Source organism: Anas acuta, chromosome 1 (assembly GCF_963932015.1).
Source record: "Anas acuta chromosome 1, bAnaAcu1.1, whole genome shotgun sequence".
NCBI classification, from domain to species: domain Eukaryota; kingdom Metazoa; phylum Chordata; class Aves; order Anseriformes; family Anatidae; genus Anas; species Anas acuta.
The window spans coordinates 157,458,229-157,484,909 of NC_088979.1; the positions used below are offsets into that span (position 1 = coordinate 157,458,229).

The 26,681-nt window shown below is 41.8% G+C and overlaps 1 protein-coding gene and 1 long non-coding RNA gene across 2 annotated transcripts in view; one reads left to right on the forward strand and one right to left on the reverse strand.

Annotated features, from left to right (window-relative positions):
- LOC137848762 (uncharacterized) overlaps nucleotides 1-12,347 on the reverse strand; it is an 86,332-nt gene extending 73,985 nt beyond the window's left edge. Inside the window, exons 1-2 of the long non-coding RNA XR_011091509.1 lie at nucleotides 12,008-12,347; nucleotides 8,002-8,102 (exon numbers count right to left, since the gene is read on the reverse strand). This is a non-coding gene — a long non-coding RNA (uncharacterized lncRNA). The remainder of the gene's footprint in view (nucleotides 1-8,001; nucleotides 8,103-12,007) is intronic.
- The window catches only part of PLEKHG7 (pleckstrin homology and RhoGEF domain containing G7), a 32,267-nt gene extending 5,805 nt beyond the window's left edge, over nucleotides 1-26,462 (forward strand). Inside the window, exons 3-16 of the mRNA XM_068668185.1 lie at nucleotides 1,218-1,345; nucleotides 3,189-3,229; nucleotides 5,096-5,185; nucleotides 5,698-5,847; nucleotides 7,352-7,451; nucleotides 9,917-10,008; nucleotides 10,623-10,736; nucleotides 12,059-12,233; nucleotides 13,762-13,877; nucleotides 14,648-14,741; nucleotides 18,020-18,099; nucleotides 18,557-18,716; nucleotides 21,603-21,700; nucleotides 24,867-26,462. Coding sequence (XP_068524286.1) covers nucleotides 1,218-1,345; nucleotides 3,189-3,229; nucleotides 5,096-5,185; nucleotides 5,698-5,847; nucleotides 7,352-7,451; nucleotides 9,917-10,008; nucleotides 10,623-10,736; nucleotides 12,059-12,233; nucleotides 13,762-13,877; nucleotides 14,648-14,741; nucleotides 18,020-18,099; nucleotides 18,557-18,716; nucleotides 21,603-21,700; nucleotides 24,867-24,974 — 1,546 coding nt within the window. The 3' untranslated portion in view covers nucleotides 24,975-26,462. The remainder of the gene's footprint in view (nucleotides 1-1,217; nucleotides 1,346-3,188; nucleotides 3,230-5,095; nucleotides 5,186-5,697; nucleotides 5,848-7,351; nucleotides 7,452-9,916; nucleotides 10,009-10,622; nucleotides 10,737-12,058; nucleotides 12,234-13,761; nucleotides 13,878-14,647; nucleotides 14,742-18,019; nucleotides 18,100-18,556; nucleotides 18,717-21,602; nucleotides 21,701-24,866) is intronic.
- The last annotated feature ends 219 nt before the right edge of the window (nucleotides 26,463-26,681 follow it).

Consider the following 26,681-nt stretch of genomic DNA (forward strand, 5'->3'; position numbering starts at 1 on the left):
ATGTGCCAAATGATAAATTTTTAAGTGGCTATTTGTGCACTTGGGGGGGGGGGAGAGGGGTAGAGGGGAAAGGAGAAGGAAAGGAGAGGAGGAAACAAATTTTAAAAAGAAAGAAAAAAATGCCTGCAAGGTTTCACATCAACTGTTGGCAAAGGGCTCAAAGGGCTAAATATTCCCAGTAAGACATCTGCCTAGGCAAAGAATATAAAGGAAAGATACTTAACTAACCAAAATTACTACACACAATAAATGGAGACTTAAAAAAGATCATTTTTCTATGTGCACACACACTTCACACCTCCTTCCTCAGCTACTTTGTTACCGACCCTTTGAAATCAGATGTGGTCTGCTTGCATCAGTCAATGGTAGACAGTAGAATAGCAGCTGCAGACGCCAGTCATTCTGCAACCATATGCTAACACCATTAATTAGGTATGGGTGTGAATTATTAGCAAAATTCAATAAAGTATTTAATATGCATCAATAATTTCTGTATTTGAATGCAAGCAGCCTCTGGCACAAACACACCATTGGATACAAAATGCCTGTGTCATTTCACTTGATGGATCTACATCCCAGACAATGCCCTCCGTTAGTAACAACAATAGTTGGAGTTACTTGTTGCAGATCAGCAGGGCTGCTAAATCACATTATATTCAAAATACAACATATCTGAATTAGCATAAAAATCTTTAAAGATTTAGAAAGAGAATGACACAAACTAACTAAAAGGTTAAATATAATAAAACAATAACAACAACAAACATTTAACTGTAAGACTCTACTGTCTTTTCCTGATATCTCCTGAGTTATATAAAGGTCAAAAGTACTGGCACATGTCAGTAGAAGCATAGTATGTAACTGCTCCTTTGGACTCCAGTGCCAAAAATATCCTGAAGTCTCACCTTGTTTTTTGCTTAATCTTCAAAGAACGCAGGAATTTCTCATATTTAAATTCTCTGAGTACCCCTCTTCTGAGGCAGGCCATGACTATGAACACCTCAATCTCAGCAGCACTGTGCAGTTGTAAAGATAACGGGATATCTGCTGGGATCACTGAAGTTTTCTTCTATTTTTTTCCTATAATACCTTACGTCATACCCACTGTGATTTAGATTTTAGCTCATTTCCTCCCACATCAGGAAGGAGCACTTCAGGAATTTCCTCTGCAGCCACAAGAGGAGAGAGTTGACACATGTTGCTGTTGCCTCTTGCAGATCAGCCGAGCGCCGGCGTAGCTCTGTGGTAGTGAGTTTGCCAGGACTCGAGGTATTCCCTGGAGACCTCCTGGTGTCAGACAGTGCCTTGGACTACCTGCCCCACACAGCCCTGCTGCTAAACGCAGGTCAGATACAGTGTGGGGTTTGCTCATCTGAGCCCAGCAAAAGCTGCAACAGGCGTGTGTGTGCACATGGGATGGGGAGGGGAGGAGGATCGGTGCAGCAATGCCACACAAAACAACAGAGCCACAATGGGGGATTCTGTTAAGCAAAACCAAAGCACCTACAGTGCTCATAAAAATGTCTTGATTTATTTTTTTTTCTGCATTTTATTGTTGAATGCAAAATGTAAGAGATAGTTGAAGGAGGCAGGACGTATTACATCCCTCCTCCACAGGAGCAACCAGTGGCCAGGTCAGGATTTCCATCTGCAAGCAGTCGAGTTACAAATGCTTATCTCATAAAATCATTAAGGTTGGAAAAGACCTCCAAGATCATCTGGTCCAATCATCCCCCTATCACCAATGTCACCCACTAAACCATGTCCCTAAGCACCATGTCCAACCTTTCCTTGAACACCCCCAGGGACGGTGACTCCACCACCTCCCTGGGCAACCCATCCCAATGCCTGACTGCTCTCTCTGAGAAGAAATGACTCCTCATTTCCAACCTGAACCTCCCCTGGCACAACTTGAGGCCATTCCCTCTAGTCCTATCACTAGAGTTACCTGTGAGAAGAGGCTGACCCCCAGCTCCCCACACCTTCCATTCAGGTAGTTGTAGAGAGCAATAAGGTCTTCCCTGAGCCTCCTCTTCTCCAGAATAACCAACCCCAGTTCCCTCAGCTGCTCCTCACAGTACTTGTGTTCCAGGCCCTTCACCAGCTTCGCAGCCCTTCTCTGGGCACATTCTAGGACACTGATGTTTGAGCAGAGGAAAGAGAGAGCCCCACGCTACCTTTTCAATTAGTGCTCTAATCACAAAGGTAGCAAACCCAACTCATCGCTATATGTTGTTCATGAGAACCTCCAACACAGAAGTATTGACCTGAGAGCAGTTTCTACAAATCTCTCTTGTGGAATATGGTATAGTGCACAGGTGATTGCCAAAGACTATAATATGCTGGTGACCAGAGATCAAAATTTACCACAAATAAATAGGGTTATAACCATCAGCTTCACAAAAACAAATAACCTGGCCATCCCCAGAAACAATGGCCAAGGTCTTCAAAATTCAAAAGAAGGTTTCAACTGCAATTCCCAGTGACACATAGGCCTGAAGGTAGGTAACATAAATTCAGAAAATCCTTCCATATTTCTTGCTGTACAACCTTAGCCATCTCTAGCCTCCCACCAGTGCATTCCATCTGTATTCCCAGCCTTCCCTGGGCCTCTCTGAGGACCATGAGTTACAGCCTGCACCACTGTGCTAGCCCCATGACAGCTCTGAGGCTTGGGGAATTTAGGACTGCTTATACATGGATGCTTTACAGCTGTGATCCCATGGACACTACTTTCCACAAAGATATTCCTACTGTTGCAGAAACTACTCTGTACAGACAATGATACTTTTACAGTGTAGCAAATTTAAAAGATTCGTACAAAGTACCATAAGTATCTGCATAATTCCAAGACACCACTAATGAGAAGATGTAGGTTAATTCTTCTTTCAGAACAATGGATATCTTTAAGAATTGGCCTGAGGTATGATGCATTTCCCCATGTTAAAAATTGTCAGTCACAAACTGATCATCTGCAGAAAGCAGGAAAGTTCAGCATCAACCAGACACCATCCCAACAGCCTTAATGGCTTTTAAGTCTGGTGCACAAACTGATGAAACAAAAGTACTAAATTTGAGCCAAGTAAAGTATGGTATATCAGTCTTCATTAAGGGGAAAAAACATAAATAACAGTTTTATTTTTAGCTATTTGTTTCTTTACTGATAATACATTTGTTTTACCCATTAGAGTCCAAAAAGCCAAGGTGGCCATTTGCCAAAAGAGGAGTTGTGAGTATTTCACCATGTTTTTTCCTTTGCACTGACCTTGCTTTCTCACACAACTAACCTGAACCTGGGTAAAAAGAGTTTCTTCACTCTACTGCCCTTGAAGAAAGGCAGCCAGCAGGCGAGCAGAGCATGGAATTCTAACCTGCCTCTGGGACCAAGCACCTGCTTGGTCGTTCGTCTGCAATAAAGGTAGGGTGACTCCAGCACAGCCTCAGGTGACACTGCACGTAACGTGTGAGAAGACAGCCAGCACACTCACCCCCAACCCCAACAGGGTGAGGGAGCACATGGTGGCTGTGGCAGGCTCTGCCATGGGTAGTGTCACTAGGGTCATGATCCTGCATCTCACCCACCTGAGCCGCACCCCTGAGAGGCTGCCCCAGGCAAAACCCTTGGTAATTCTTTCACATTCTTGCTTTAAACTCACTGTGTCATGTATTTTCTGCATGCCAGCCCAAACTTTACTTTGCCTGATACGGAAGGTATTTGAGCTTCACCTTTCCAGCTGGCTTTTTAGATGCATTCTTACACCTTTCCTGTCCTCATGAGTGCCCTGATTCTCTCCAATGAAAGCACACACCAACACCTTTCAGTTAATTTCCTTTTCTAACACATTCCCTTGTCTTCTGTTATGAAAATTTTCACTTGCAATGGTATCCAAATTTCTTTTCAAAACCATTTGCAAGTGTCTTGATAACTTTATACCCCTAAAGATGTATTCATGAAACTTTCCTACCCATTTTTTTTATATTTTATTTTCTAAATCTCTACCGTCAAAGACAAGTTTATGCAAGTAAATCAAATACTTGGATTAGCATATATGAGTTCCCACTTCGTTTGACAGCATTTATACAGAATTTCAAGGAGCACAGCCTAAACCACAGTTTAGACTTTGAAATATTTGAAATTTGCAATAAAATACAGTTAATATTTAGTCAAGTGATTTTTGATATTATTACATGGCATAAAATTTAATATATAAAAAGTCATTTTTAATGTATTGGTTAAGCATGGTGCATTACATCCACTCCTTTTCAAGACATCTTGCAGAACTAAGAGCTCAGCTTAAATTGTGAATTTCAAATATTATATAGTTAAATACATATTTCAAAGTTGGTTTAAATTCAGTGCCTAAAATTCAGACAATAGCAATCCATGAAGTATGTGTATATAGTTCCAGAGAGCAGATAAAACTTAGTGACACTCCTTATAAATCTAAGTTCACAGAACTAAATTTGGGTTCCTAAACGTTGCTTAAACTTTTTACATGGCACTGCTGGCCTGAAAAATAAAGCCAAACCAAAAGCTTTTCTTTCATGATCCCTTACATGAACAGAATCCAGTTGCTGTTTAAGCTTTCTAAGATCTCATTTTACAGACGCTGCTATGCAGCTGACTAGAGGAGTTATTTTTAATACAAAACTCAAATTAAGATAAATAAATAAATAATCTCTCAAGATTTATACACCAAAGATGGCAGGAAGAAGATTTCAGATATGAGTTTGCTGTCCCATAATTCTGGCTGTGCTGGAGGAAACAAAATATTTTATTTGTTCCGTATTGTGGTGGCAGTCCATTGTCTGTTGCCATACCAATGATCTGCCCTGCCTAAGACCGTTGTGTTACATAAACAAGATCTTACACACCCACACCTCAAAGCCACCTACACACACCACCCATAAGTACAAATAAGCCTGCCATTGCTGTCTCATCTCCGAGCAGGAAAGCATGGAAATATAAGAAAATCACGTGGTTAAGGGCAAGCTCCTTAGAGATCAAAGCAAGGTTATTCAGCTGAGTAAACTTCTCACTGATCTTCAAAACACTGTATGAATCAGGGGTGATTTTTTTGTTGTTGTTAAACAGGGTAAAGACAAACAGAAGCAAGATCTGGAAAACTGTCTTTCAACTGTTAAGATCACAGATTGCGGCACATATGATTTCTGCTGTTGCAAGGTATCAAAATACTCAGTATACTGTACCATAAAAGCTATCTGTTAAGCTCTAAGAGATGGAGATAAAACTTTTGTCTTACTTTCAAGTTACCATACTTTATTACATTAATCTGGATATGAAATGCATTTCAAAAGCCTAGTCCTTTGGTACCTTGATTTTACTATCTGAAAAACAGGAGGCTATCCTCCATCTCTGCTTTCCAGCAGCACCAGTACAACACATTACATTAATTAGCTTTTGCAAGCTGCACACTATTTTTTGGTACAGCATCCTACAGACATAGGCTATTATTCTGCACTACTTTCAAGTTCGGTGTGTTTATGTTATGAATATTTTAGAGGAAAATGTCAGGTTTTTAAATATTTTTAATGAAAACTTCAAACTTTCAGCAGAAGAATTACTAATACTGTCAGCCAGACTCTATATGGGTAAATAGATATTAGATTCTTTTCATATGGTCTGAAGGAGTTGATGTGACAGTCAATTATTTTTTCTTCTTCCTCAATCAATAGAGTAAATCTTGGCATGAGTTTATAAAGGCTCAACAGACTGAGCAGAAAGATGTCAACAGCCGGTTGGAAGTCAAAAAAGAAGAAGCGGTGTGGGAACTTTTCACAAGTGAATGCACTTACTTTCTGGATCATTTGCTGGTTCTCAAGATGGTAACTTAAGATTTCATTTCTCAAGAATGATGAAACATTGCTTGCCCTGTTGACAGCACAGTAGACATAAAGCCATCTGTACCCTCTCCTTTGGCATCTACAGGGGAATGATAGGCTATTGCTTCCCAACTCCTCCTTCCCTTTCCACCCTCCCTCCCCCCCCCAAAAAAAAAAAATTTATATATTAGTATTAGTTCAAGGAAAAACAGAGAAAATATTTCACTAATCTTATCTGTTGATGAGTAAGTAATCTAGGCAGTACAATAAATACTGCAAAGTAAAGGGAATAAATAGGGAGCAGGTTGAATTCCTCCTTGGTGGAGCAGCACAGAAAAGGATGGGAAAGGGAACAATAAGTCCAAGGTAGGATTGAAGTGTCCTTACTTACAGACTCTTTGGTTAGCGATCTGAGAAGGTAAAAAAAAAGTGAATCCTGGGAAGGATGAGAATAACAGGAGATGTGCAGCCTCCTTGCTAAATCTTATATAGGACTTCACAGACAAACCTTCACCAGCCCCACATGACCCATGTTCAGTCCACACCAGTTTCCCAAACTCTGCTGCCAAAGAAATACGCTGAATTTAGGTGTCCAGTTTTACAGATACTTGCTATTTTAAGTATTTCCCAGCATTCAGGTATTTCACTGATTTAATGAATACCCATAGGGGACTTAATCACCATAAGCCCCAACTAAGTTCTCAGGTCAACTGTTTGTGGCAGTTAAAGAATTATGCAAGGCTAAGCAAACACTCTCACTAGCTCTTCAGTCTTAGCACATGGGTGATGGGTTTTCTTTCATTAATGCTTTTCACACACATACGAAAAATTCCACTTAATAATCTACATTTCTTAAGCCTTTTTCAGCTTTAGGCCAGATTTAGCACAGCTCCAAGATCACTGTCAGACCTTAGGTAATATAGCATCCTAGCAGCCAATCAATACAAATGCAGTTTTCACTCAACACAGGTTAACAGAACAATCCAAAGAGATGAAAGCCATCACAAGTCCTTTGCTTATGCTATTCCAACATTTTTTCTCTTTTCCATAGTAACTCCAACTTGTGTAGCATGGGTTAAGAAGGAAAGCATTTAGAAAAGTCATAGAACTCTGTAACTATGCAATTCTGATGCTATTAATTCCTACACACTACAACTCTGATACTATTAATTCCTTCACACAGACCTGCACAGATCAGCAGCCCCTGGCAGACAGAGAACATGGCAGGGACATTGCTACTTATGTGGTAGCTGCAGAAGACCCCAGAGCCAACCCTCATGCCCTGCTCCTTACACAAAGCCCTGTTTAGCCTTCAGGCATGGCAGAAAAATTTTCTCACAGCATCATCTTCTGCTCTCTCCAAAATCAAAAAATCTTTTCAAAAGAGTTACATGTTCTTTTCATTAAAATATTATATATATATATATATATATACACACATATATAAAATTACATATATATAATGGGCAAAACTGCTAAATAGCATGCATTTGTTTTGTTTTTAAAGATATTTATGAACACTCTAAAATACCTCCAGAGTAAAGAATTTCTCTTGGATGTGGATTTATGGAAACTCTTTGCAAACTTGGAGGAGTTAAACAAGGTGAGTTTTAAATAAATAAATAAATAAATGGTGGGGAATCTTACTGAGATTAGGAACCAACCAGTCCAATAAAAGGAGATGAGGATCCATCAATAAGGTCTTTATTCAGACTCAATGCCCAAGACAGGAAATGAGTTCAAATAATTAGTCTTTCCATCATTTCTGCTTGGTATTTCTGTGGGGGTCTTTAATGCAAATTCTCACATGCCTCCAGCAAAAGATAAACAGGCATGGAGGAGAGTTCATTCAACAGTTGTTTCTGAAGTAAACACAAGTTTGAGACAATTTCTCAAAAGTAAAGTCCTTTTAAAAGGATTTGTGAAAGCAGACAGCAACTACACAATTCTTACTGCAAAACTAAGAATTATAAAATAACTCCAATAACAAGTTTCCTTTCTCAAACTTATGGGCACAAAGACCTTTTTATCTACTAAGCCACTCTTGCAGAGCAAGGAAAAATAAAATGCTGACCATCCCTCACCAGCCAGGGTTTCCCCTGGTGTGGCTACCCCCAACACTGAGCTGATGCTCTGCATCCATGTACTACTACTCACCCTCCAGCTTCCAGGAAGAAGGAAGAGGAAGACAAGGCTTGGCTGTGATGCTCTCTGACTCTGCCACTTGTGCCCAGTTGCTTGGAGATCATTTTCAGCTCCTGAAAGTTAAAACAGACAATAAGTCAAGAATATCTTTTACAAAGCTTCATTAGCAATGTGGAAGTTTTTCTTGTCTTTAGAGCTCTTTTATGGGACAAAAATAAACTCAACACCTCAACCTTAGCAGCAAAGTGATTTTTGGAAGGGGCTCTTCAGCTTCAAAAGTGTAATGTCTGCTCACAATCATATCGTAACACATGATAATGTCTTAAACAAATTGTCTATTTCAAGTTCTTTACTGTTACACCCTTGCCTTAACCACTAACATCTCAATTTTTAGGCAAAACAAGAAGAGCAGGAAAGTTCTTCAGAGCAGGAACAATTAAGTAGAAATACATGAGAAAGTCATCTTTGCTCAGTAGCTGACCACTCACCAGATGAACATATTCAGAAGCAGAAGGAAAGAGATTTTAACCAATGTATTTGTGCTCTTGTGTTTGTCATGGACAAAAATCATACAAGCAGCCATCTAGTAGAGTTTAGCTGATGTGTAATTTCTAATCTATTTCATTCTTACTTAAAGAAGGTGTGCCATTCTGGGAACACAAATGCTTTGAGCTTGGCTAGAGCTTGATCAAGACTTGAGACAATTATCTTTAATGTATTTTCCATTTTGTTTTCTTATTTTGTTGTCCATATTAATGAGGAAGAGAAATGATCATTTATTGTACATAGTTGTACATAAAAGACTGGACCAATGTACAAAAAAGTAGCTTCTCTCACTGCCTTTTATGCTTTTTTCATGCACTATATAGCATGCATTTCTTCTTGACAGCAGGCTGAATCCAGGAAAAAATGCATGCTGTAAAAGGTGCAAAATGAACCCTTGTTAAAATGAAAGAAACCTAGTCCTATAAGCAACCCTGCCCTCGTAAGTACATCAAACAAAGCAATGCATACAGCTAAAACAACAACTCATAGCAGTATCACAGAGGGCAATGTTGACTTCTGGTCACAGGGAAATACCAGGTAATGCAATAAGGTAATATATGCAAATTTTTCAGGAGAACGATGCCTGAAGAAAATGACAAAGATAAAGACCTGGGAGATCCTTCAAACACATCTGACACCCCTTGTATGTGCAAGGCTGCTGTATGCTCTAACCATGGACAGTGTAGAGTTTGGGTCTCTGCCAATGTGCTGAACGTATCCAGCTCTGTCTTTGAGACTGACCAAAACTTTGGCCCAAAACTCAGTCTGGTCATGAATATGAGTGCAAACAGTTTGGGAGGTGAGCAGGGGTTTAGGAGCAGGCTTTCCCCCACTTCTGACTGACAGTGTAGGCACAAAGAACTTGAAGTTAACTTACAAGGAATATGGGGGTTTCATCTTATAGCATTTTATAGAAATTTCCCACACCTCCCAGAGCATGAAACAAAGTCAAAGTATGAAAGATGGTGTCCTCTTCAAAATAGCAGGGTCTCCTCCAGTTGTCACAGCTCTGTCACACACAATGTTTACAAGTAGATACCATTCATCCATTGTAATTTACCATGTTGATTCCTATCAAATACAGCTGCTACTGTAAAATAAGTTTAAATGAAATAACCAGAATCCTGTTTCAAAGCTTTTGTCATATGGCACTATCATGACATAACTGGGTGTTTGTAGAGATTTACTTTATCTTCTGTTTGATTAAAAAGCTCTGGGTGTAATTCTGATGCTAATTCTAGCGACATCAGGGAGAGAAGCATAGGTGTCTTATGAGGTTTGAAGCCTTTGAAAAGACCAAGAATGAGAAATAAAGTTGTCTTAAACTTAGGCAGATCAGACATACTAATTTTTTTTTTTTTTTCCCTGTTGCTTAGATAAGTCTCAGTTTTGTGGAAAGTTTTTTTTGAAATTGTGAAGGAACATGTCAGCGAGTCAGGGTCGCCTACGGATTTCATCTCCATACTCAGAAAGGTAACATAATCAGAAGCTTTTTTGTTTAATCTCAGCAGATCTTTGCAATGTACCATTTGTCATAGCTCGTAGGTTACCTTAAAGCAGTCAAGTCAGTCAAGGACATGCCATCTGTCACAGGCAGTTTGGTCTTAGCCTCAAGTACCTCCTGTCAGTAGGACATTTTTATTTTTATTCATTGACATGTCTGAGGTGGTCATGGAAAGCTGCCCTGTACATGGAACAGAGCATGGAAAGATTTTCCATTCCTGGGGAACCACAACCCAGGCCTTCTGGAGACATTGCCATCAACAGAGCTTCTTGCTCTGTGGGAGAAGTTTTCCTGAGGCCAGATCCTGACCCTGTCTCCAGATGTACCCTGCTTCCTTTCAATCCATCGTGTAGAACCTCCCTTTACTCCATGGACCAGATCCACAGATGTATTTAAGTGACTAATTAAGATCTCAATGGGATATGTATTTTGGCCTGTGCCTGCTAAGTGAGAGGCGGGCACAGACCCTTTTCCTGTGTACAAGGAAATCTAAGGTAAAACCCTGTTACAAAATGAAGAGGGTTGTTCCTGCCTTTGTTGTGATATTTTTCTTTCTTGACAAGATTCCAAGCCTCTTTTGCAGTTTTTCCAGGGTGACCTCTGCCAGACACACCAGATTTATTGCCTCAATTATACATCCGCTGTCTACTACTTGGAAAACCTGAGACAGAGAGAAGATTTTGGCATCTACCTGAAAGTAAAGTGATGGTTTTATTGTTGTTGTTGTTGTCTTCTGGCTTTCTGTCTTATGAAAAGATTTTAACAACAGGCTAGAAAAGTTCACTGGAAGCAAAACTGTTAAAGTAGCATTTTACTCAGATAATTAAACTGCAGGGGATAATCATGCATAAGAAGTCACCCTTCAGAGTATATGTTCCCCTGTGCATGTGAAAGTCCATATTTGTAATTTAAAACAGGCCAGAGTGGAAAGCTAGAAGGGAAAATCTGGCTGCATTTTTGCAGGCAGAAAATACATACTGCCAGCATCGAGCATGTTATGTTTTGCACATAATCCATTGACATGGTGACCTACACTTTAGCAAAGTGAAATGGATTTAAAAAAAAAGTCAAGCCACATTGTAAAACCTCTAATGGATTTTCCTTTGATACATGTCCAGCATATCAGCTTGGTTTAAATGTTGAATGGGATCACAGCGTATAGGGTATTGCATGCTGTAGAAGATGACCGGGCTCAAGGGTATTCGTTAATCCACATCCCCTCAGAGAGGAAGCAGCATCCTGGACAGCAGGGCAAGCAGCCACTCTGCAATGGCAGTGATTTAGCCCCATGGTTTGGCTTGACTACAGATAGAACAGATGTAGAACTTGGTATCAAAACACTACCAGCAGATGAATGTTTACTTCCCTCATATAAAACTGAAAAGAGCTATTGGGCAAGTCTTTGTAAAGTTAAAACAATAGTGCAGGCTCTGTCTCTGCTGACACTGTGTCTGCCTAAAAGCAGTAACTGCATCCAGGGTAGCTGCAGAGCTCCTGGGGATGGGGCTCTGCTATTTCTGACCAGTGTAAATGCTTAAGACTGATCTTCAATGTTACAAGCTTAGGAAGAAAAATCTAAAGAAGGCTTTTCTTTTTGTAACAGCTGCAAACGCTGCAGCTTTCAGGGACATCACTCCCTCTCCGACAAGGGTTTCAGACACTCATGTCTAGGAGAAAGGTCACTAGTAGAAAGTAGCAGTTGAACGTAAAAATTGGCCCTCAAATGAGACTGAAGTTTTCCTGATGGAATTAAAATGGCAAACAAATAAGAGCACGGCTTCATCCACCAGCATGGCCACAATAACTGAAATGGGAAGGAGCAGTGTGGTTCCCCCTGTACAGAGGTGGAGCCTTTACACTGCACTTGCTCTCACTGTGTAAAAAGTTATTCTTTAATTAGTCCTTGTCTCATTACAGCTGATGATGCATAAAGCAGTTTGTTTGACATTTGTATAAAGCTGTACCTACCTGCCAGAGAGCAAAAGGAGGCCTAAGAGCGGTGTTCTTTGTCTTCAGCAGTGGTGTGAACAAAACGAACAGTGCAAGAGACTGCACCTGCCGGAGCTGCTGGTTGCTCCATTGCATCGACTGACCCGCTATCCCCTCCTCCTAAACAATATCTGGAAGAGGAGCACTGACGAAATGGAGAAAGCCTTTATCTGGTCAGTGAAAGAGAAGGTGGAAAAGTCCATACGTAAGTAGCTAAGGTTAAAAGTCAAGTATGCAATTAACAATTAGGAAGCTACGTGGCTTTTTGTGCATGTGCTTTGAGTGTAAACAGATCCGGTCTCCCTGCAGAGATGCAATGAGGACACGCATGCCTTTCTACAATCCTGAGTCCTTCCTCATTCTGTAGGAAATGATTGGTGCCACCCCTGTGCTCTCTGAGCAAGGTCACAGGACTCCCAAATCAGTGAGTCACTTGTATTTGCACAGAATCATCTGCAGTGACATGGAAACAATTAAAAGCAGATCACAAATTGGAACAAATAAAGAAAAATCTCAAACAAAGAAGTCTTTGACTTGGATTTATGTCTAGGGAGGATTTGTTGGGGCTAACCCTTAATAGGATGAAATACCACTCACAAGGGGGATATTATGCCAGTGACCTTTTGCTAAATGACAGGGTCCTACCATGTAAAGTAGCAGAAGAGCTATTGCAGCTACAGATTTTTCCTACTTACTGTAGAAAAAGGAGGGATTGGTCCAGGCAGATTTTTCTTTCCTGGATCCTGTTTTAAGCAATTAAATTATTAATTCAGTCTTGTTCAGGAAGCCATAAACACAGCTGTAAGTGCCTTATGGTCTCCTATCAGGAGACAGGTTTATTCTCTAAAGTCATATCGCAGCCCACGCAAATCAAAGACAAGACAAGCAGTGGGGAAAATGCCCAGCCTGCCAGTCTTGGCAGGAAGAGGCGCCTGGCAGCACCGCATCCCCACCTGCAGAGCAGGGTGCTGCATGCCCTGAGGGACAGGGAAGTACACGGCAAGAGGTCACTGCTGCCCAGTCTGGACCTCTCAGCTCCTCAGCATGACCTCCAAGTGCTGAACTTTGGGCGAGAGAGGGATCCTTGCTCCTACTCTTGCTGAGTTTTGTGGAGGAAAAATGGCAGGGTTTTTCTCCAGGTGTTTCCCCAGTACCCACTAAATTTAAGTGGGTCTCTGGAGCAAGGATTAAAGCTCTTGTCCTCTTTGGGTCCAGTCCAAAAAAACAAATAAGGACTGCTCATGGAGCAGTGACTCTGAAGGATTGGACGCTGCTGTTCTTCCCCCCATCCTGGAGGCTGAAGGTTTAAACGTCTCTTTGGAAGATGAGACAAAGCACATGTCTTCCAGACATAGATAAACCTGCTCCTGCTTCCTGGATAAATACTCCAATGGCAGAATTACCACCTACAGGAGACTTGAATCCTTTCTCTTATTGACAGATTTTGTGAGGAGCCTGGCCTTACAGCCACACAACAAAAAGACCCAGCACAGAACAGGTCTCAGAAAAATAAGGTGGTTTTCATCACTATACATGTATGGTGTGGGTCTGCTGGGAAACTCTGCTGACCTAAGAAGAGTTTAGTCATTGATTTCAGTGAGGTGAGGACTTCATCCAGTGTTTCATACATGAGAATTTTTGGCTTCCACTGAAGAAAATCAGTATTCAGCATCTTCTAGAAACAATCCTATTTTTGCCAGTATTGGCAGTAACTGATGCTTTACATATTTCAGGGGATCTGGAAGGCAAAGTCAAGTGGCTGGACAACTTTCAGAAGTTCCGGCAGCTGCATGAGGTCATAATTTGGCCTCAAATCTGGGATCGCGACAAGAGATTCTTTGTTCCAGAGGTAAGCACCTTAAGGGCATTTTTCCTTGTGGAAAGAAGGCAGTTTCCTATCTTTACAGTGTTATCTAAAGCTGTCTGTCTGCCTATACTCTAGCTGCTGTGGGTGACTCTGCTCTAGCAGGAGCAGCCTGAGCACTGCAAATGCTGAAGCTGAATGTGCAGGCTACGCACAGTCCCCTGGATGGCAGCATGGCTTGCTCTCTGCTAGCATCAGAGGGAGTACGACCAGGAGGACTTGCCAGGGTCTACTTTTAGAGGGTAGAATGAAATGGGATAAATATAACTATTAATACCTTTTATAAGCAGCACAGCAAACAGAAATTATTTTCCTCTTCCACTCCTCAAGATGACCCAAAGAAATCCCTACTTGAATACCATTACAGAAAATGATAGCGTCTCTGGGAACAGATGCACCTTTCTGCTGTGGTTGCTCCCTTACCCAGACAGACATACTTTAACCAGCATTATGGTAACATCATCAAGTGGGTCTTACCTCAAGGATTACATCTATTTGTGTGCAGAACTGCAGAAAACATTAAACTCACTCCAGAAATGAAAAAATACAGCTTAACATTTCAAAACCTTAAACACATTTAAAGAGAAGCACTGCTGATGAAACACAGCCACAATCAGTTATCAGCTATGTGGTGAATTTAGGCTGATATAACAGGAGATGTTGTCTGTTTAACTGCTGGGTGCCTCCCAGTTCGTAATCAGAAACGCAAAATTCCCTGTTTTATTTTTCTCTCTCTGTCTCTTTTTGGGGTCAAGTGCTTGAAACAAAACCTGAGAGAAAATAGCAGTGAAAACATTTTGTCTTCAGCGAGCAGACTTCTCCTCCATGAAGGGAGACTAACACTAGCAGGTAATGGCCCTAAATGTCTCTCTAATAGGCGCTGGCTTAATAGAATTATGCTTTGTTATGGCAGGGCTGGAATGAACCTCTGTGATAGTATTCAGGCAGATGCAGGGAAGAAAAAGCAAACATACGGATAGTTAGAGGCCAAGAAATACCCAAACTACCAAAAGGATGAGTAATTTGCATGATTGTTTCTTGTCACATCTGGATATTCAATCTGCCAGATGCAGAGGAAATCAGACTGACTTGCCTACATCTGTCACTCAGAGGGAGAGTTTTACTGTCGAGTTCAAGAATGTGGCAAAAGGACATCAGGAAGTTTAGACTGTCTCATACAAACTGCCCCACATACCCGGGGACTGATGTCAACAAACCCCACCTCTCTGGCACCACATCTGTTAAATGTTGTATTTAAAATTACAGGAAAGTCCAGAAGTCCAGACAGTTTTCCTTTTTTTTTTTTTTTTTTTTTTTTTATTTTGTACTTATCTCTGCCCAGACTGCTGTTGTGATGGACATCTAGGAACAAGATGGTAATGTGTAAACAAGATGAGTGCCTTCCCTTTCATTACCAGCAGTCTCCCAGGACGTGCCCCTAATTCCACGTGTAGCACTGAGGTCCCACTTGGGCGTTGAAGCAGAGCCCGGGCAGTTTGATTGCTTTCCATGCCTGGAGAAGACCAGCATCCAAGAGGGCACTGGAAGCAGCAGGGCTATAGCAGGGCCTTGGCAGAAACGAGCCCAGCTCTGCCTTACAGTTCCTTCACCACCTCAATAGGAGCAGAGGTGAAGGGAGTGAGCACCCAAAATTTTCTGCCTCCCACCATCACTGTCATAGAGGGAGCAGTCAAGGGGCACAGCCCATGGATCAATGGGTTTGGTTTTCCTCCCATGTGAGGAGATTTATAGTGGCAGAGGCGAAGGTGCAGCAACATCAGGCACATGGAAAGCAGAAGATAAGATTGCTACTGATGTTTAGAGGATGGTGGGCAGAGAAGGAAGAAAGCCACTGAGTTCTCTTCTGCCAGTGCTCCCCTCTGCACTCATTGCCCTTCTGATGAGACACCAGCACATGATCCAGTGAGGTAAGGGTAGCCTTCGGGGGGCTACATTTCTTCCTGCAGTACATAATTAGAAAATGGAGAAGAAGGTATAAGCATAAATCTTACCCAAGACAGCCAGATGCCTGCAATCTGCAGTATAAAAGTGCCTGGCATTTGGCCGCCTGTCCAGATGAAATATCTTTCAAGACAAAAATGAAATCACTATTCAAACACAGTGCTATGCAACAAAAAGTGTGTCCTAATGTCATACTTCTGAACAGATTCAGACAAATTTGTCTTTGAGGCGAACCATGTTTCTTCAAATGAAACTGCAATCTCTGAGACCACAATTGCATGTTTTTTTGGTAATCCTAGCATCAGGAAGATAACACAGGAAATGCTAGAAATCTTGTTTGAAGAAACATTGGTGCTTTGTCTGAATTTTCAGGAAGCAAGTGTTTCTGCTGTCTGCTTCTATTTAAAAATAGTGCAATCAAAAATTGATGCTTAGTGGTACTGGGAGTCAGAGAGAAGACAATCAGAAAGCTCCCGATCAGCATTCTGCCAGATCAAGCTGTCATGTCACTCTGTGAAAAACATGGAAAGTTTTTGGAAGTTAATAGAGTTGCTCGGTGAAAGGATGGGAAGTAACAACGCAAGCTGCAGCATAGGGTATTCCCATTAGATATTTGGATAACCTTACTAAAATTAGGGTGGTCAAATATTGGTGCAGCAGACCAGAGTGGTTGCATAGTCTACATCCTTGAACATATTCATAACTTGACTGGATAAAACACTGAATGACCTGCTCTTGGAGCGGTGGGTTCAGCCAGGGACCTCCAGAGGTCTCTTTCAACTGCTGCCATTCGTTGGTTTTCTGAACACAGCATAGATCAAAGAAACAGAAAATTTGGTCTGCAGCAGTAGAGTTTGCAACAAATAATTCTTTCATGTGTAATGCCCACAAAAGCCTACTGCTGTACAAGAGATGCTGTGGAAAACACCATACCAAGTTTTTGACTTCACAGAAACTCACAGAAGTTTTTCAAAAATTTTTCAGAAATTTTTCAAAAGACTTCTAATACATGATAACTGGTCTGCTGAATCCTCAATTAGCACGTAAGTTCTTCAAGGTAGTTCCTTTTCATAGAAAATGTTTTAAACAATCTTAGTGAGATGAGTTTTCAAGCCAATGCCTTTCAGAACCAAGCGTGCAAGAGAGCATTTTATCATCCTGCAGATTACCTGGAAGCAATAGCTCTGAGCATCCCTATTTGCAGTGAACAGTAGCTAGGCTTTTCATGCCCAGAGATGCCCTATCAGTACAGAGCAGTCAGCAGAGATATTACAAAGCATAAAGCCTGCAGCAGAGAGAAGTAATTCTGGAAGTTACATAGGGCAGTAAGTTGAGACCAAATAGGGAGATGAAACATAGGTTCATGGAAAGAGGTAGGAGGAACTGTAAACAGGGAAGAGATCAAAGGACCAAATTCTGCAAATCCAGTTATGGAAAGAACGTCCTGGTAACCCTAAAAGCCAGACTCCCAGCAGCATGTTGATTAAAAGTTCTCTTGCTTCTGTTAAATTATTCCCTTATTTATATAATAACAATACTTGAATTTTCATCAAGGCATGGAGATCAACCTTAAAAACTTAGAACCATTCTCACAGACATCTGTTGTTATATTCCTTGCATCCTCACAACCTCCAAATTAGGAAGAAAAGATAAGCCAACTCTATTTTGTATAGTTTTTGAAAAGCCTTTGTGATATTATCAGTTAACATTTCATCAGTGTGAAAGTCTGTGCAGAGGGCTGCAAACAAATATCTCTAGATACCAATACTTCACTATTTCTTTCTCTCTGACATTTTCAGAAATTTCATTGTTTACTGGTTAGAATTTGCTGATTCGTAGCATGTCAGCTGTTGTATTCATAGGAACTGCAGGTGATTCAGATCACTTTTACTGGAAGGCAAGTAGTTATTCTTGCATAATGAAGTGGTAACTGCTACAAAGTACAAATATTAAGAGCCAAAATCATCAAAAGGCGTATATGACTTACAAGCACTGTATTTGAGTGAAGACCAGGGGATGAGTAGTTGTGTACTATGCTGAAAGTCATGCTTCTTTTTTTTAAAAAAAGTATTGTAAGATGATTCATAGATGTGCCTCAATTTAGAAATTCCTTAGCATTCCTTAAAATAATCATGCCAAACTGACTTTTTTGTTTTCTTCCTCAGAAAGCACAAAACTCCTTGATGTCTACCTCTTCCTATTTGATGATTTCCTATTAATTACCAAAATTAAACGTAACAAAAAGGTAATAATGGATGTTGTTGCAGACGTTATTGTATTTTCTGGCTTGGTAAATATTTTGAATGTACTTTGGAAGGCTGATATTCAGCAAGAAAAATACAAGATGACTAATAGGCATGAAAGACAGGCAACATTTCCTTATGCTAATAGTAAAATAACTTCCAAGAAAGGGAGAAGAGCTCCTGATATTGAAAGAATGGGGCTGGGGGGATCTTTGAATACCTTTGACTGTTTCCTGCCTGTGTACCTATAGTGTTGTTTTAATACAGGCCATGACCTTGACAAGAGAGTTCCGGATACTGATAAGTTTTTCAGAGAAAAGATATCTAGGGTTGCTTAGGCAAATAAGCTCTCTGAACACCTTTGATAAGACAAAGTACATAATTTAGGGCTGTTTATTGCCTCTACTTCATGAGCAGATGGCAGACAACCCGCTAATCAAGTTCATTTTCTATTCCCAGAAATACGGGGGCTCAGATACAGGCATAATCCCTGTCTGTCCTTCCCTCACTCCCGAGCTGCAGTCGCTCATAAGAGAAGGTGGGTTTTGCTCAGTCCTTGACCAGCCCATCCCACTGGACAGACTGATATTGAAAAATGTTGACCCCATCCACGTAACAGGTACGTGCCTGGGTGCATTTGAATGTTTTCATAAATACCATCTTCATCCATTTGTGTATGTAGCGGTGAAAGGATTAGACACTGCTTGCCCACAAACCACCCCCAGAAGCATGGGGTGCCAATGTCTCAGCACTGGTTGGCTTCACAGATCCATTTGTACTGCAGTGTCTATAACAGTGACTTTCACATGCATACTGGCAACTTTCAGATCTAGATATTCACCACATAGAAGGTATGAAGACTCCAATGACTTCTATCTCGTGAGCCGAGTATTTTCTTACCCTAACCACCTTACCATGCTATATCAGTCCCTGGAGCTATTTCCAAAGGACGCTGTCAATCCCACAGTAGTTATGAAACATTTTTTCAGTTGTCCCAATTCCCAACACTACAGTGCACTACTCTCCTTGGTGTCCTTATGCGTACAGCAGCAAAATGTGAGGAAGCTGGAGAGATGATCTACCTCCTGCTGCTGCACTGACTCACCTCCCCACTGGCCCTTGAGAGGATGGAAATCACCCACCCTAAGTCAATGCTTCCCTGCTCATAGGCTTCCAAACACATTGACATGGAAAACCACCTCCGGTAACATCTGGTGTGCCCTTTGGTGAAGAGGGAATGAGGACCAGCCTCCACAGAGAGTATCCAGCTTTGCCCTGCCTAAGGAGCATCCATGCAGTCACCAAATAAGAGGTTGGATCAGGCCTCCAAGTCTGATCCTCTGGGACAAGGTCTCACACACCTCAGTGACACTGACCTGACACTGTCAAGACCCCAGGAGCCTCCTTTCTATCAGAGAGAAACAGAAATACAAAACTCTGGGCTCCAGGGCCTGCCAGCCATCCTAACCCCAAGGACAGGGAGGAAAAGCTCAGGAAGCTAGAGCACTCTGTAGGAAATCAATAGACGTGGAAAAGAAACCTAGAGCCCATAAAACTTATGATAACCTATTCACTTCGGGTAATTACCATTCAGCATCAACACTGACGTGAAACGAAGGTAGGCAATAAGAGGAAACTGAAGAAAGATGAGAAGTGGATGAAAACAGAGGAGAATAACCTTGTTTTAAACGTCCTGCAGATGCCATCTGCCACCTGAGACATCCCCTTGCCAACCCGGTATGAATCCAGTGGCTGCACCTCACCAGCAGCATGGCAGCCAGGGCAGCCCCAACAGCCCCATGGCCCTTCCCAAGCCCAGGCCCAACACAGGATCAGCAGCTTCTGGCTGCTGGGGGGGACATGGCAGCAGCCCTCCGGCTTGCATGTACAGCACCGTGCATAAAAGCCACACAGGATATGAGAATAATATCTGAGGAATTTTTCCTAGCTGCCATTTGCTATATTCAGGGATTTCTAACCAGGCTCCCTGTGACCTAGCCACAAGCAGCAGAACAGACAAAATCACCTGCTGCATCCCAGCCAGGCTCTAAACACTGGTTATGGCCTACCCCACGCTCTGGACCTCATTGCTGGTTTTCTTCCCCATATGTTCCTACCAGTTTTATTACTGTCTGTAGCCACACAATTCTCCATTATTTACTTGTAGTCTTGTTACACTTTGGAAGGCCCATCCTAATACAACACCTGTTGGAGTGGAATATAGTAAAAATATTGATAAAAATAACTACAGGGAGGATGCAGTTCACATTTTCACCATTTTGTGTAAAGCAACAAGCAAAACTGCTAGCCCAAAGCCTTCCACATTTCAGTGAAGGGGTAAGAGGAAAAACTCACTACCTGTGAATGGCAGGACCTTGTACCAGAGATGCAACTTTACATGTAATAGTAGGGATCCATCTCTGAAGGCAATGAATAGTACCATACTTTCTGACTTGGAAGTTATTTTTGTTTTGACGTTCTGATCTGGATTTAATCTTTGCAATTCATTATTATGGCTCCACTAAGAATGCTTTACACTAAGTGCGACGGCACCAGACCCACCAGTCTGTCACTGTATATAAGACCAGTAATTGTAACAGCTGCAGAATCTCTTTTGACAAACACTGCTGAGGGTCTGATGTTGAGCACTACCCAGCAAATTCATATTAAGGACTAAAAAAAATAATAAAAAATAAATGTATTTTCATTTGTCCACAAGCGGACATAAGGCATGAGTTCTGTAACGTACCCCCTCTGCTGCTGCAGATTTCTGCTGCTAACTGATTTACCACAGTAATTTAACTAGTCTATGGTTAAACATGGTCTACGTTCCTTTCTTTTTCTATAAAACCAAGATTAGAGGACACTCTATCCTCCAGAAATGCTTTGAGGTCTGCGATCTGTACTCTCTCCTGGCTGTGTGGGTTCAGGGCTGCCACTTGCAGGGGGGCAGCCCCTCACCTTGCTCACCATTGCTTCATTTACAGCAATGTACATGTATACTGGCCACAAAAAGCAATGCCAAATGAGTCTGCTGCATTGCAATGGGTCACTGCACCCTGCATACACTCCAGGGAGAGACCAAGCCCAACACCAGTGTGAGAGCACAGCCACTTCCCTACATAGCAGCCTTCAAATGGACATATTTGAAATCAGATAAAAGTTGTCGATACCTGTACTTCTCTAGCTTCAGTTATGCTTTAGTCTGCTCTGAATGGAAGCTTCTTTTAACAATCCTCAGCAAGACTCAAAAGCAACTGAGCTACACAATGGTTGAGTAAAAATTGTATTAAAAATAAAACTAGTACAAGCAGAATTAACTTTCTGAATTAACAAAGCTTCCCATATAACAAAAATTAACTCCAGAAGGGTGCCTTGCCCTATTAAGAATCAGGAAAGATGACAACACGTATCATATTTTCAGCCATTAGTAGACTGTGATATGAAATTGGAGTGGCAGCTGCATGAGGAAATTTATATAATTTCTTCACATTTTTTTTTTCAGTCTTCAGCCTGAGAAATGCTTTCCTAATACAGCATGAAAATAGGTATCGACAGTGCATAGCAGTCTTCTTGCTACAAACACAAACAGAGATTGCCAAGGTAAGTAATACATCTTTTTTTCTTCTGTAATTACACAGCTACAGTTGCCCTAGAGGAGGACCTCAGCCTGAAAGTGGCCATGCTGTGCTAAGAATCTATTAAAGTTGTGACATTTGTCCAAAACCAAAACAAACATACCAAAAAAAAAAAAAAAAAAGCGCTGGTTCACACATTTTATTTGCTACAGAATTTTTACTGTTGAACATGTACCAACTTTCTATCAGGGTTGATAGCAAGCCATATCTTTTTTGAAAAACAACATCATTTCTGTTTGCTTAAAAAAAAATGACACTTCTTGCATAACAGAAATGAAGACAGTCAGCTCCTCCAGAGAAGTCAAAAACAAAACAGTCCCCCCAATTCATATCTGTAGTATCCAGATCAGAAAATTGTGTTCATCTATGCACAGCACACTTTTGCAGTTTCAGATTGAACAGATGGCATGATTAATTCTACTGTTATATAAATTTACCCCTCACTTTCACACCATATCACACTTCTACCAGCAGTGCTGTTTTTAACATCTGAAAGTGTGCTAGGCACTTCACAGCTTGGGTGTTTTTTTTTTCCTGTAAGTTGAATTTCATTCTCTAGTACCTAATGCACAAAAATCTGACTACCACTAATACTAATTCTTAAAAATAAATTACAGTAGACAGACTTTTTCAGGGAAAAAACAATAAGTGAATTCTTTGCATTTCCAAGCCACTGGTTCCTACTTGGAATAAGTATCTACTTAAGAAGCAGTTACCATCTCCTGTGATTGAAATATTACCATTCCCTTTTGAAGTATTCATGCCAGGTAACAACCACCTTCTCCCAGTTTCATTTTATCTATGCACTGAAAGTCTCTTTTCACATGGATGTAGTAACATTACAGCATTTTGACTTGTCTCCCTGATTCTTCAGAAACATAGACCCCATCCACCACGGTTTTGGATAAACTACTATATTTCTGCTCCTAAACCCAATCCCAGCACAGTCAGCATGTTTTTTAAAACAAACTTTACTAATTTTAGCAAAGTTTTGGCCTCACAGTTTTAGCTGATAATGATCTGCAAGACAGAAAGGATGATGATCTTCCTAAGACAACTGATATTTGTGAGGGCCATCAGATCAGGACTTTGAGGTAGATAGAATTATAGAATGGCTTGGGTTGGAAAGGACCTTAAAGCCCACCCAGTTCCAGCCCTCTGCCATGGGCAGGGACACCTCCCACCAGACCAGGTTGCCCAAAGCCCCATCCAGCCTCCAGGGATGGGGCAGCCACAGCTTCCCTGGGGCAACCTCTGACAGTGCCTCACCACCCTCTGAGGGAATAATTTCTTCCTAACATCTAATCTAAATTTATCCTTTTCCAGTTTAAGACCATTCCCCCTTTGTCCCACCATTATCTACCTGAATAAAAGTACCTGTAGAACCCCTTCTTGTTATTCTTTGCACAACTCTCCAAGTTTAGTTCAGTCAGTGCCTTAGCTTTCCCGATCCCACCCCTGCACATCCAGACAGTGTTTCTGTACTCTTCCCAAGGCACATGGCCACGTTTCCACTATCTGTGCACTTCCTCCTTTTGCCTGTTTGACCAGCAGGTCCTCATTCAGCCATGATGGTTTCCTACCTTCCCTGGAATATTTATCACACATGGGAGTAGAAAGCTCTTGTGCTCTAAGAAAAAAATACCCTTAAGTGTTGCCAGCTCTGATCAGATCCTTTAATCGGATAAACCACGTCACAAGAGAGATGGTAAGCTGAATGAAGACGTAGGTGCCATTTTCCCATTGAGTCATCCCAAGCAGAGGCCTGCTACACTGCAGGCCACCCCCAAGTTTTCCCAGTGTTGTGAGGGGCCTGCCTGGGCTCTGTGTTCGCTCACAAGGCCCATGTTCACTGGCTCACCAGAATACAGCTCCGCATTGACTGCACACGGAGCACATCTTCTGGATTTTGCTGCCTGAGTATTCACCATGTACGTAATGGAGATGCGTCGGACACCTGTCCCCACTCCCACCTCCCTCTCAGACACACAAAAACACAGAACTGAAATACGCTGCTCTTACTCACTCCATGCAGCTGCCCCACCCTTCTTCCCTGTCCTCCTCTCTGAGCCACAAAAACCTAAACATTTGAAACCCTGACTCATAAGGGACCACTCCTGCCCAGCCAACCCTGTGCGACCACCACTGCCCAGCTCATCATCCCCTCTTCTGCTGGCAGTTCTAGAGGGGCCAGAGCAACCACCTGTACTGAAGCCAGCATGCAATCTCTCTCCTCTGCTTTCTGTTTCCCAAAGTGATGCATTTGTCTTGTTTGGGGTTTGAACACACATAGGAAGCAACCAGATGGGTCAATAACAAAATTTATGAATCCTAAAGTAGCACGAAGCAGAGCTGCCTCTCATGCATTTCTATGCCCTGCATCAAAGCCCAGGGACTCTTTGTGCCTTACAGCAGGGAGAGCAGCCACTGAATAGGCAAAACAAAAACCCTGGGGTGGCAGAAGCACAGCTAGACCTCCAGCTTGTATTGCTGCCAAACAATTTGCAACGTCTCATCACAGCAGTTCAGAGACAGCTCAGCTTCTGTGACCCAGACCATCTGGACTAGCACAGAAAGAAGTTACGTTGATGTATTTAAACCCCTCTCTCCAGCCACTACCCCCTGCCTTCGTACCTGGATGATAGGGGATGTAGAGATGAATGCTGTCAGCATGGTGCAGGAAACTGAAATTCATGTGGCAGCACATGACAGACCTCAGAGGGGCCAACAACTTGCAATATTGATAGCACTGGAGCTGTCTTAATCAGGGTAGCAGGGAGCCCAAACTGCAGGGACAGCATTAAATTAATAAATGCTACACAAAAACAGGTGAAATAGCCTGCAGCAAATTTCAAAATTTCAAGCAAACAGAGCATTAAAGTCCCATCTTTATACCAAAAAGTAAAGTTTCATTGGAAATCTCTGGCTCCAGAGAAAGATTCTAGTGATGTGCTGTGGCCTTCGCAATGGGGAGTGTTGGGGCTCAAGGAAAACTCACTTTTGTTTCAGGAATTATGAGCAAGGGCCTGAAGAAACACCAAATACAGCTGAAAGCTCACGGGCGTTCATCTGTCTGAATTACTAGAACTTTGCAGACTGCCTGGGTTTACAGATTATTTTTCTTGTTACAGAAAACATGGATGTCGCAGATAGAAATGGCAATCTCCAATTACACTAAGCAACATGAAACCAAGAAAAGCACACTTTTCTGCTCCCCAGCTGAATCCTCTGAAATTTAATAATGCCAGCACAGCATGGACAGATCCCGTGGAATACTATTGTGGTGATAACATAGTTATTCCTTCCAGCATGCCTTTTATTTTCTGACACTAGCAGACTTCTGACTTGACTAGACAGAAGTGATGAGTTTTGACCACAGAATATAGGAATACATCGGAGGGGGAGAATGAGCCAGGCACCAAACACATCACTCTTAAATGCTCCTTTGCTTCAGCTAGGGGAAGGCTCTTGCTATCCAGGGAAGTGTTAACACGACTTCTTTCCTAGAAAGCAGGACAGGAAAAACACCTATGTTGATGAGGAGAACTTATTCACCAGAAGTCCAGAGGGGTTATTCTGAGCTCATTCAAATTGTATTAATAAATTTCATAAAATTAAAATTGTAGGCAACTAGCCATAGCTCCCTGTACTTACTGCCTTTTCACCTACTAAAGTAACATCTCACACTCAGCTTGTGGGGGAAGATCAGTAAAAACATTTTTTTGAGTAGCAATTAATTTTCAAAATGAAAAGGTTGCTTAGTGCCCTGTTTATTTGAAAATGGTCATCTTTACATCTAATATTCAGATAAACTACAGATGCTACAGAATATGTAAAAAGAACAGAAGTGCAATGATGTCCCCCTTCTAATGGGGACTTTTTTTACCCAAAGTTTTTCACAGCTTTATTATCAGCAGATCCGTCACTATGCATTATTTACGCTTAGTGCGGCCTTCAGGGTTCAATTTCGCAGTCTTTTCAACTTTTCTTCAAAAACTCAAACATTCTTTTTATATTAAAACATTCAATACTTCATTGCAATCCCAGATCTATGGTTCATATAGTAAAAGTATGTGTACGTTTTTTTCTTTTTTTGAGATGCTGGAACAGCCCCACATAACAGTCTGTAACTGGTTGACACAACGTTACTCCTGTAGAGGGAGGGTGCTCTCACCACATTAGCCTGGGCTAGTCTGAGATTAGCATAGCAGAGGAAGAGAGACTTCTCTAAAGCCGGTCTAAATGATCCTGCCACTTCTCCCACTTGTTGTGCCCAGTCAGTCTCTCCCTAAGCATGGAAGCAAACCTTTAGAATATCCCTTCAGTAACAAATTATTTCAGGGTGAACTGAACAGAGAAACCACGCAGATGAAGACTATGCTGAAGAATTTGGGAGCGCCGTTCCAGTTGTTTGCATTACTCACGGTTAAATCAGCATACCTCCCTATCTTTTGTCTCTGCTCTGGCATCAAATTAGTCATAAATTCAAATGTTGTGTCTAATCCAGTAATCCAGCTCCACCCATCAGGATGTTATGATATGTTTTCTCCACTTGAGCGGTTTACATCTACACACAAACTCTGGTCTGGAAGCTGTGTGTACTTGCCTGGACCATCGTCCTCCCGATGTCACTGCAGCACGTGCTCCTGCTCTTCCCTTTTATGCCCACAGTGGGCAAGTTTCTGTCACAGACTACTGAGAAAGGGACAGCTACCCAGGCTGCATGCCCGGGGTAAATGCATACAGCAGAAAAGCAGAACCAAGCAGACACAGCAGAGCTGCTCCAGGAAGCCACGCATGCTACAAACACTCGGCCACAGCTTGGCTTCAACAGCTGTGCTCTATCTCCACTGGTGCCACACTCAGCTGTGTGCTGCGTCACACCCTTCCATCCCCAGCACCTCTACAGAATCTCACAGTATCTTGCAATCAGTGATGATACCAAA